At 40.6% G+C, this 11,971-nt stretch overlaps 1 protein-coding gene across 4 annotated transcripts in view; it reads right to left on the reverse strand.

The window, feature by feature from the left end:
- Nucleotides 1-11,939, reverse strand: part of SPATA18 (spermatogenesis associated 18) — a 42,394-nt gene extending 30,455 nt beyond the window's left edge. For 3 of the 4 annotated variants that reach the window (XM_070948655.1, XM_070948654.1, XM_070948653.1), the window contains exons 1-4: nt 11,074-11,939; nt 5,455-5,560; nt 4,397-4,512; nt 2,599-2,717 (exon numbers count right to left, since the gene is read on the reverse strand). In XM_070948655.1, the coding sequence (XP_070804756.1) occupies nt 2,599-2,717; nt 4,397-4,512; nt 5,455-5,518 (299 nt within the window). In that variant the 5' untranslated portion in view covers nt 5,519-5,560; nt 11,074-11,939. Of the gene's footprint in view, nt 1-2,598; nt 2,718-4,396; nt 4,513-5,454; nt 5,561-11,073 lie in introns of those variants that run through there. The other variant, XM_070948656.1, reaches the window with a different exon arrangement.
- Between the last annotated feature and the right edge of the window lie 32 nt (nt 11,940-11,971).

Here is an 11,971-nt window from a genome sequence, read left to right on the forward strand (position 1 = left end):
GGATTATTGATTTCCATCATCGTAGTGGGTAACAACCGGATCTTCTGCATGCCCCAGCATAATTCTCTTGCCTTATGATTCAAGATAATTATAATATATTTATCAACACAAAAAGAAATATCAAAGTAGATAATTCAAATCCATCAGTTTGAGGCTCTTTCCACGTCCCAAAATTATGGCAATGCAGAGATCTGCCACTATCCTCAGGATGATATAGACCAATATGTCGCCTCCTCTATGTTTTCACATAATCATTCATATTTTAAAGACACTGGCTTCACTGTTGCTTGAGTTAGAAATTTCTATTTTTATACAACCTATTTCTTTTTTTGTTTTCTTTTTGTGGGTTTGATTTCGATCCTGGTTTCTTTTCTACAGATTGTGTGTCAACTGGTCGGTCTTCATTCTGCTTTGTAGATTGGTCGTATTGATTTTGTTTTGGTGTCTCGTGTTTCTTTTTTATCCCTTGTATATCCCCTAATTGGTTTCCATGCTTGCCTTGATATGTCATCACATTAAAATCAGATGGCACTTCTCTCAAATTTGTAGATAATCCAGCTGGGGTGTCCGGTAAATCCAAAGGCAATTTATCTGGTACAGTCTCTGTAATTCGATATTTTCCCTTTATTTCCAGCTCCTTCTGTTTATCCTGTATCATTCCTGAAGAAGTTAAATTCATATTCAACCTATTTTGATAAAATTCTTCCGCTCTTTCAATAGTATCTAACTGATATCTTTCTCCTTGATGTCTCAGTATAATACCAACTGGGGCGTTCCACCTATATGAGATATTTCTCTTTTTTAACTCAGACACCAGAAAACCAAATTTCTTCCTTTCTGCTAATATCTTAGGTGGGAGTTCCTTGTAAATCCATATCTTTCTTCCATACAATTGCAAATTAGAATTAAAGGAATTTTGCACAATATTATTCCTAATTTCCTTGTCCGTAAAATAAATCACCACATCTCTAGGCAGTTGCCTTTGCTTAGCAATCCAGGAATTTATTCTGAAAGCTCTGTCAATCCTACAAAACACTTCCTCAGGTTGAACCTTTAAAATCCCAGCTAGAATTTCAGAAGATATTTTCCTTAAATCATCTCTATTATTTTCCTGCAAACCTCTCAGTCTTATCGCATATTCTGTAAAATTATATTGGACCATGAGAACCTCTTTTTCAATCCTCTGTTGCAGATTTTCTACATTACCAGACATTTGGTCAGCATCCATTTTAGGTTTTTCTTCTGAGCTATTATCCTGAGTGTTTATCAAATCATTTTCAATTTTTTGAATTCTATTGTCCAATTTATCTTGAATTTCATCCATTTTAGACTCTAGTAAATTAGTATTTGTATCCAACTGTATCATAAATTTTGAAAAACCATTAACCACTTTTAAAATTTTTTGCTCCAAAAAATCAAACTTAGATTTTACCAGTTCTTTAATTTCCTGCTTAAATTCTTCAAGATGCTGATTCACAATCTCATCCCTTCTTTCAATCTCCTCTAAGAGAAATTCTATTATATCAAAATCAGGTTTCTGAGACTGAAGAGTTAAAACTTGTTCCTTTAAATTGTGGGTGAGGGAATCCCCCCCCCTTCTTGTTTATCTGACTTTGTAAGTCTCAGCGCCATGTTTCCGCCCAGGCAGGCTTTGTTAAAAAGAAAGAAAAGAAAAAAAAACAAGAAAAAAGACTTCTTTCCAGTCAACAACAATATCAAGTCTCCAGGAAGAAAAAAGAAAGAAAAACACAGGAGCGAGGTTTTGTCTACAAATGTAGCCAGTGGTATTTATTCCGCTACATTGTAATAATAGAAAACGGAAAGACTTTTCCTTTCTGCCTCTTCTCCAGCTGCTGCAAACGCCATTTTAAAAAACTTTTTTCCCCTCCTTTCCTTTCCTCTTCTCTCTTAAGTTATTTTTTATTTTTAAAAGATAAGTAGAATACTTGCGGTTCAGTATTACAGATCCAGCTCACATTTTCTTTAAGTAATCTGTTAGATTCACATGCTTGCTCTTGACGCCTAGCTCTGCATTAGCAGAGGTCTCCCAAAGCCCGGAGCGACGGCTGGGGATATGGGGCATCTCATCCGCTCCGTCCCAAAAGAAAAAAAAAAACTTTTGGGACTCTGCAGAGAGTTCTACCCACCCCTGCCGGCTCTATCTCCGTTTCCTCATGGAAACGGAGTTTTTTCGAGCCGCCGTTCCGTTGTGAAGGCGGCTCTGACAGGCAGTGGAAGCTGACGATCCCAAAGGAACGTCTGGCGGCGGCCAGCAGCAAACAGGAAGTCGCAATGGTCATAAGTTTGAGGACCAGTTGAAACTAACTTTTTTTTAGTTCCATTATAACTTTGGTGGCTAAATGAATGGTTGGAAGTCAAAGACTATCTGTATGTTTGCCATCCTGAGTTATTTAAAAAAAACAATAAAGACAGGATTAAAAAAATAAAATCTAGCCACACTGGCTGAAAATCCTGCCTGCTGTGTCCCATCATACCTGGAAGTCCTCTGCTTGTAAATAATTGCAAAGTTATTTGTATACAACAGGATTCAATATTTTCAAGTTATAGAAGGACAAAAAAAGGGGGGGTTTTTCCTACTCTTGTTGCACCAAATTCAGCCGTAACCGTGTGGCACTCAGTTCTTTTTCCAGCTGTTCAACTTCAAAGCTCCGAACGCTGCTTAATTCCCTCAGCAGTCTGTCTTTCTCGAGGGATTCCTACAAGCAGATATACAGAGTCCAAATATTATACATGAAAGGGGCATTTGAATATATCCCAGAAATGTTGGGAGGAATTATACAGATATCTTGAATTAATTTTAATGCGGGGTGCAAGGATGGCCAAGCAAAAATTCAGATGTTGTGAGGTTGCAACACAATCACCAGCATTGATTTTTCATCCAGGCATTGCAACCAGGGGTGAAATCCGGCAGGTTCTGGAGAACCGGTAGCGGAAAGTTTGAGTAGTTCGGAGAACCGGCTGGTCCCAGAGTGAGGTGGGAATGGAGATTTTGCAGTATCCTTCCCTGGTGGGCGTGGCTTGGTGGGTGTGGCAGGGAAAGGAAACTGCAAAATCTCCATTACCACCCCACTCCAGGGGAAGGATATTGCAAAATCCCCATTCCCTCCCCACTCCTGGGAGAAGGATATTGCAAAATCTCCATTCGCACCCCACTCTGGGGCCAGCCAGAGGTGGTATTTGCCGGTTCTCTGAACTACTCAAAATTTCCGCTACTGGTTCGCCAGAACCTGCTGGATTTCACCCCTGGAACGATGGCCCTTTTATGACTTGTGGATTTCAACTCCTAGAATTGGCTGGCTCAGGAATTCTGGAAGTTGAAGTCCACAACTCATAAAAGGGCCATCGTTCCCCAGCCCTGATCTAAGTAAGATCCTCTGTCATTTGAAATTATTCTCCTGCTTCATACATTTTACCTATCCTTGTCAAATCCATTTTCCCAACTATAATATTGCTTTTCCCATTAAGATATTCAATAGAAATATATAAATATGAAACCACAGAGGCCATAAAAAATCACTCTTCCATAAAACAGCCATATATATCATTAGAATAACATATACTTCTAGAACTATGTATAAAGTGTTCACTGGCCAAACAAAATGACTTAAAAAGTGACTTTTGCAATACAAGAATCTTTGATAGAATGAAGATCCATTATAAAATTGTGTTTTCAATGAGAATTTCTCCAGAGATAAACATACATGTTTTTTTGCAATCAGTTTCAAATTCTACATTTGAAGTCTGAACACCCAAGCACATTTTTAAAAACTGATGACAGCACACACAAAGTCTGTACAAACCTTAGTTTACTAAATTAAATCAGTCTTTTTCAAATAAAGGCTGTTAATTAACTTTCTTAACAGCCTACAAGACTCCAAAGAATAAATAATCGTAATCTTACTAGGATTGGCAGAAAGCCCAGAAGCAATTTGCAGGTAACTGATAAAAGATCAAGACACGAAAGAGAGTGAACTAAGTTGTTCCCTGCAAATTGCCTCAGTCGTCCTCCGTCCTTAAATAGGCTAAGGAAGTGGCCAATTAGCCCCAAGCCTTACTCTCGAGGAGACCTCCTCCTGAGGAGCCACTCCTGCCTTTTGGCAGCTCTGCGCGCCTGTACATCGAGAAGAGGCTCCTCCTCTTCTTCCTCTTCACCCATGGAAGCTTCTGGAGGTTCTGAAGGCCCTGGCTGAATCCCCGCCTCTGGCACCACATCTTCTCCAGCCTCCTCATTGTCCGACTCGAGTGCCAACTGCACAGGCTGCTGGCGCAGCACCACACCAGTCTCCTCGCTGTCGGAATCAGCTACTAGCTGCACAGGCCGCTGATGGGCCACAAAATATAGATATATATAATTATAGATATATAAAAGAATTACCTGTAATACAGAAGAACATGTGTCCAGGGTGCTTCCAGACGAAGGGCTAGAAAAGCAAGTACCCAACCATGGGAGGAGACGAGATTTTATTATTTCCATACCTTCATAATTGCCACCTGAGTTGATAAATTAAAAATATATATGACAAAATGCTTTAAATGATTGGGTATGAATCCATTTCAGAAACACGTGCCATTCATGTACAATGTAGAGTAGGCTTAATATCAATCTCAAGGGGTGATGGGATTATCCAAAGAGTTGGGAGTCAAAAGGGGGAGCTGAGTAAATGACTATGGGGCCAATAGGAAGAGACTAAATCTGGAAGAGCATGGTGACTTACAACTAAAATTCACCGATATCCCAACAATATCAGTGCTTTTGTTGGCATTACAAATGCATCAGATGCATTCTTCCCATTACAGGTAGTCCTCGTTTAATGACAGTTCGAAGTTACAGCACTGAGAAAAGGGACTTGACTGTTTTTCACACCTATGAACGTTGCAGCATCCCCCAAGGTCACGCAGCTGATGAAAATTCAGCTCTTGACAACTGACTCATATGTCAGTGTCCTAACAGGGTCATGTGATTCCCCTTTTGCAACCTTATGACAAGCAAAGTTAAAGGGGTAGCCAGATTCACTTAACAACTGTGGCAAGAAAGATTGTGAAATGGGGCAAAATTCACTTAACAAATGCCTTGCTTTGCAGTATACATTTTGGGCTCAATTGTGTCATAAGTTGAGGACTACCTGTAATGATTGCAACAGTTTCAGTAAAAAAAGATTATGTCAAATCTTACCTTTTTCATATTTTAAATATTGCCTATTTTTGTAAAGTCATCATTATTATGTGGGGGCAATCCACAGTAAGATTCATAATCTAAGACTGGAGGAAAATTCAAGTCCTAATCAAGGAGCTAAATAATTATTAAAATAATGCCTAAGGACACAGGCAATTCCAAACAGGAAGGGATATTTTGTGTGTGTGTAAAAGAAGGGAGTTCAGGTCTGACAAATTCAATATTTCCAGATATTCAGGCAGTCCTTTAGATAATCTCACCTTCTTGACAAGCTTGATTGAGAATCGAAAACAGCTGTCCCTGAATCATGGAGTTCAGCTCCATGATTTCGCAGCACCGAGTCAAATTTTTATTACACGAGTTAATCTGAAAATCAGGTAAATGTTCTTGATTAATCCAGTTTTATCCATATTGTTCCTTCACCAGTCATTCTTAGCAATAGAACAAATCTGAGCCAGAAATACAATTGTACACCATACAGCATCACTTCTGCAGAGTAGGAATGACAGGGGGTATATTGTAATAAATGTGGGGAAGGGTGAGCTAATTTTTTTTCTTACTTTTGGCCATAATGATCATAAGAAAGTTTTCCTTGTTTACTAAAATACCACCTTGCATCTTGTATGCAGTGTTTATTATAATAAAGGACTGGGATGTGAACCATTGCATCATAACACAGTACAATAGAGAGAGTAAATCAGTGTACATTCACACTAATTAATTTCATTAACAAATAAAACAATTTTCCATTTATCTTATGTATGTTATTTCTCAGTTACTCCATGTGGTGCTACATAATACATAAAAAGGGAGAATATTTTTTTTTTTTTTTTTGCCCACAGCATATTTGGAACTGTGATAGACAAACTCACAAATGGGCACTTTATGAGACTCCCTCATTCATAAAATGACTAACTTTGTGGCTTTCAAAGGCTTTTGAAACGTATTGATGCAAAGTTCGTGCTTTTCTTCCCATTTACCTGTAATTTTTAAACAATCAAATGGGACAGGAAACCTGGTGGGAATCAAATTAAGTGTGACATAATGTAGATTCTTAGATAAAACATTAAATCAGGAATATTCCTTGTGTGTCCAATCACACTTGGCCAATAAAGAATCTATTCTATTCTATTCTATTCTATTCTATTCTATTCTATTCTATTCTATTCTATTCTATTCTATTTTTTTTTTTTTTTTTTTTTTTTAATTTGATTTATATGCCGCCCTTCTCCGGAGACTCAGGGCGGCTTACAATGTGTTAAGCAATAGCCTTCATTCTTTTGTATATTTTTTTTATACAAAGTCAGCTTATTGCCCCCACAAACTGGGTCCTCATTTCACCTACCTTAAAAAGGATGGAAGGCTGAGTCAACCTTGAGCCTTGGAGAGATTCGAACCAGCAGAAATTGCAGGCAGCTGTGTTAATAACAGGGTGCATTAACCACTGTACCATCAAGGCTCTTATCTCTATTCTACTCTACTCTACTCTACTCTACTCTACTCTGTTCTACACTTCACAGTGTAATTGCTTTCAATTCAACCGGCCCATACATTGAACTATCAGACTAGAGATGCAATTGGATAGGGGTGAACAAATCCTTAATTTCCTCATTTAAAAAAAAATAAACAAATTACATCCCCAAACTATTGCTGCCCTAAAGATGCACATGAATTCAGAAGTCTGAAATGGTCCTAATATTCATCAATAAAATATTAAAATACTACTAAGGGGAAAAAATGAATAGGTCCTGGTAGAGCAACACAGATTTGTCATGTGCTCTGACAGTCATTCTCTGGGGTCGACCTGAAGACAAATATATACATCACATTGCAATCATTAAGAAGAGCCTGAGTGGCGCAGCAGACTAATGCTACTGTTAAAGGTAGTATTTAGCTTCCAGCTGCCTGCAATTACTGTGAGTTCAATTCTCACCAGGCTCAAGGTTGACTCAGCCTTCCATCCTTTCTAAGGTAGGTAAAATGAGGACACGGTTTGTGAGGGCAATAAGCTGACTGTATAAAATATACAAAAGTATGAAGGCTATTGCTTAACGCCTTGTAAGCCGTCCTGAGTCTCTGGAGAAGAGCGGCATACAAATTTTTTTTAAAAAATGGATTATAACAAATTGTAATAGAAATTGCAGATGTTGCTAAGCCATTTGCTATTTACTTCCAGGGGTAGAGCTTGTCTGGACCTGTGGTTAAGGTGCCGGGTACTAGAAACCAGGAGACTGTGAGTTCTAGTCCCCTCAGGCATGAAAGCAGGCTGGGTAACTTTGGGCCAGTCAAACTTGCTCAGCCCAAACCAACCTCACAGGCTTGTTGTTGTGGGAAAAATAAGAAAAGGACGGAACGTTAGATATATTTGCACCTTGAATTTTTTGTGTAAATAATAAAGATGGGATATTAATAAAGAAAATTAAAAATGATAAATAGATTTCATTCTTAACCATGAATAGCTGCTGTATCTCAGTTCGTCTCAGAAGATTGTTGCAGGAACAAAAGGAGAGGTGGCTGGGGGGGGGAGAGCTGGTTTCCAAGTTACTTTGGTCTGAGCATCTTGGAGCTCAGCAGAATAAAAATCTAAAACCTAAAAAGCTTTTGCAGGATATCATTCTAACCATGTGAAATGCAAAAGCTAAAGTGGCGCAGTGGACTAAGTGCTGTTAAAGTAGTACTTAGCTGCCAGCTGCCTGCAATTACTGCAAGTTCAAATCTTACCAGGCTCAAGGTTGACTCAGCCTTCCATCCTTTCGAGGTAGGTAAAATGAGGACCCGGATTGTGGGGGCCATAAACTGACTTTGTATAAAAAAGAACACCGCTTGGGAGGGGTAAAAGCCCTACTAAGCAGGTATATACAAAAGTATGAAGGCTATTGCTTAACGCATTGTAAGCCGCCCTGAGTCTCCGGAAAAGGGCGGCATATAAATCGAACTAATAAATAAATAAAATAAATAAATAAAGTGGGGAGGAGGGGAATGACACACCTGTGGAACTATAAACTAAGGGTGTAAATCTGATCCAAACTGAGCTCAGTATTTGCCACCTGGTGACTTCAGGAACAACTCCATGTAGACAAAGTTACTAAGGGTACCAAAGTGATGTTTCCATTGGTATCACTGGGAGAGATTTTTCCACCCCCAATTTTCCAGCCCAGCCCATATTAGCCATTTCATCCTATGTTTTCCTCATCCAAGTCGCCTTTTTAGATCAGCCAAGGTCGACCGAGCGCGATCCGTGCCAAACTGGGGCGTGGGAGGAAGAAAAGAAACTTGAGTAATCAATAGTTACAAATAATCGCTGGTCCGAGATGTTGTCGGTACAGTATATACCATTACATTCCGTAACCGTGGCAACCAACCACGTTCCCTCCCTCCCTCCTTCTTGGCGCTGAAATCCAGCGTCCTTGGTTACTGTTTTCCCGGGAAATCGCTAGGGGTCTCCAAGGATCCATTAAAGCCCGGATCCATCTCCATGCCATGAACTCGCTTCTCAAAAGCTCCAATCGCGAATCAGATTGTGGCGGGGCTTTTCTTTCCCGTTAAGATTTGTTAAAAACTGTTTTCCCGGGAAAACAGTAACCAGTACACGGGCAGCCGCGTTAGAACCTTATTATCCCGATATATATATATATTTCCCACCCTCCTTTCCTGCTCTTGCTTTCCCCGGAAGGGAAAATAATATTGCATCGATCGCGTTAAAGAAAATAGAAAGGATGCTAGATACTCAACACAGATATACACGCGCACACACACACACACCAGCCTCGTCCCTAGATGCCCTCTGGAAAGACAACGCTGCGTTTTTTTACACACTCACGTAATAGTCTTTATACCAACTTTCCAGCTTCTCCTGCAAAATCCTGCAGGTCTCATTGTTGATCAGTCTTCTCAAGGTGTCAGCCATGCCTGCCAGAGATGGCGACAGAAAGGGCTAAGCGGGGGCTTCTTTTCCAACGAAGCAGCGGCTATTTCTTCCTCTTGGGGCTTTGGCTTCTCGCCACCCCGGAGGTCCCAACGAGGAGATGTCCTTTAACTGATGGTGGCCTCCAAACGGGCTCAGCCTGGGATTTGTCCTTGCAAGCCTCCTCTTATGATTGGAGCGTTTTATACCCAAGTGATTGTTAAAACAAACTGACGTTTGCTTTGCTCGGATGTCAGGGACGCCACGGCTGCGCGGAAAGAGCCCACTCCTTTTGGTTGTAGCAACGCCGAAAAACCCCACCTTCCCTTTTCCGCTTTCTGCCCCGGGCTCCCTTTTTCGGGGACGCGGGCTGGCTTGAGCAGGCAAGAGAGCACCCCGGGAGGAAGGAGAGGGAGCTTTGAGGTCGCTTGGGAAGAAAACATGGTGGGGGATGGCTTCCCGAATCACTCGATCCCCCCGCGGGATCTTTCCCTTCGCTGCCACCTTCCACCGCCACCGACCGACTGATGCCTCGCCTTGGTTTCCAGGTGGGGAGTCGATTGAAGCGCACAGAACGACTTTTATTACGCGATGCTGCGGAATGGGGATCCAGGTGGAAGGGGGATCCCGTTGGAAGTTCAGGCGACGAACGAAATCTTGCAAAAGCCGAACCGCTCGGGTCTCTCGCGGCTGGCAAGAGATCGAGGCGCTTCCCGCTTTTCCAAAGAGGCTTCCGCCCGCGAATGATACGGACGCGCGTATTGCGCCCAGGTGACTCTCCTCGCGCATCATGCTGATGACTCAGGATTTCGGGCGCCTTTTTTTATTTCTCAAAATAATGCATTGATTTTCAGATCACAAGATTCTAATCTGTACATTGCAGGGAAGCGGGAAATGGACCCTCTTCTTGTTCTGATTATTCTCCTCTGCATCTTGAAAGTATCCATCCATCCATCCAGTCACCCACCCACATCCATCCATCCATCCATCTAGGACAGTGTTTCTCAACCTTGGTAGCTTGAAGATGGGTGGACTTCAACTCCCAGAATCCCCCAGCCAGCAGCGCTGGCTGGGGGATTCTGGGAATTGAAGTCCACCCATCTTCAAGCTTCCAAGGTTGAGAAACACTGATCTAGGATATAAAAAGTCTACGCACCTGTTAAAATGAAACTGTTTTGAGCCGTAGAAAAATCAGACCAAGATAAATCACTTCAGATTGCCCCCCCCAACTTTAATACCCGTGTTTTCCTGAAAATAAGACCCTGTCTTATATTTTTTTTGAACCCCGAAATAAGGCCTTGGCCTTATTTTCGGAGAGGTCTTATTATTTTGGGGCGCGTGGAGCAAGATGGGGCTCCTCTTGCTGTCTTACCTGATTTCCAGCTCTGCATTTAAATATTTTCGGGGAGGGCTTATTTTCGGGGGGAGGCTTATTTTAGAGACTCTGGAAAGAGTGCCAAGAACAGTAACAAAAATGAGTAGGGGGCTGGAGGCTAAAACATGAACTGGTTGCAGGAATTGGACATGCCTAGCGTAATGAAAAGATGGACTAGGGGTGACATGACAGCTGTTTTTTCAAAAAGAGACTGGACGATCATTTATTTGAAATAATATAGGGTCTCCTTCTCAAGCAGGGGGTTGGACTAGAAGACCTCTGCGGTCCCTTCCAACTCATAGTTAGTCCTCCACTTACAACAGTTCATTTACTGATCATTCAAAATTTACAACGAGACTGAAAAAAGTTACTCAGGACCGTTTTTCACAGTTACGACCCTTGCAGCATCCCCATCATCATGTAATCAAAATTCAGATGATTGGCAACTGGCTCATACTTATGACCATTGCTGTGTGATCCTGACAAGCAAAGTCAATGTGGAAGCCAAATTCACTTAACCACCGGATTACTAACTTATCCACTGCAGTGTTTCACTTAACAACTGGGTCAATAAAGGTCGTAGAATGAGGCAAAACTCACTTAACAGTTGTCTCGCCGAAAAACAGAAATGCTGGGCTCCATTGTGGTCGTAGGTCGAGGACTACCTGTAGAAGGACTATGAAAAAGAGTGGACAATTTTACTGTGTCCCAGGGTCATGTTTGCTACCTTCCAACAAGCAAAGTCAATGTGGAATGTATACATCCGAACTCGACTGTGTTGTTTCTCTGTGTCCTGTATGTGGGCGCATGCATAATTTTGTATTTATTTATTTATTTATCTTGTCATGTTTATGTTTCTATTACAGGTGGAGACCCTTTGAAAATTGTACGCAACGTAATTTCGACGTAATTGTAATGTAACGTAATTTCATTTTAATGTATGCCAATTAGTGTACATGTGGCAATAAAGTATTCTATTCCCATTGTATTCTATTCCATTCCATTCCTTATTCTATTCTATTCTATTCTATTCTATTCTATTCTACTCTACTCTACTCTACTCTACGCTATGCTACTCTACTCTAATTCTATTCTATTCTACTCTACTCTTCTACTCTACTTTATTCTACTTCTATTCCATTCTAATTCTATTCTATTCTATTCTATTCTATTCTATTCTATTCTATTCTACTCTACTCTACTCTACGCTATGCTACTCTACTCTAATTCTATTCTATTCTACTCTACTCTTCTACTCTACTTTATTCTACTTCTATTCCATTCTAATTCTATTCTATTCTATTCTATTCTATTCTATTCTACTCTACTCTACTCTACTCTACGCTATGCTATGCTACTCTACTCTAATTCTATTCTATTCTACTCTACTCTTCTACTCTACTTTATTCTACTTCTATTCCATTCTAATTCTATTCTATTCTATTCTATTCTATTCTACTCTACTCTACTCTACTCTACTCTACGCTATGCTACTCTA

The sequence above is a fragment of the Pituophis catenifer genome, unplaced genomic scaffold, assembly GCF_029215685.1.
Source record: "Pituophis catenifer annectens isolate HBS135680 unplaced genomic scaffold, rPitCat1.0.hap2 SCAF_8, whole genome shotgun sequence".
In the NCBI taxonomy this organism is placed as follows: Eukaryota; Metazoa; Chordata; class Lepidosauria; order Squamata; family Colubridae; genus Pituophis; species Pituophis catenifer.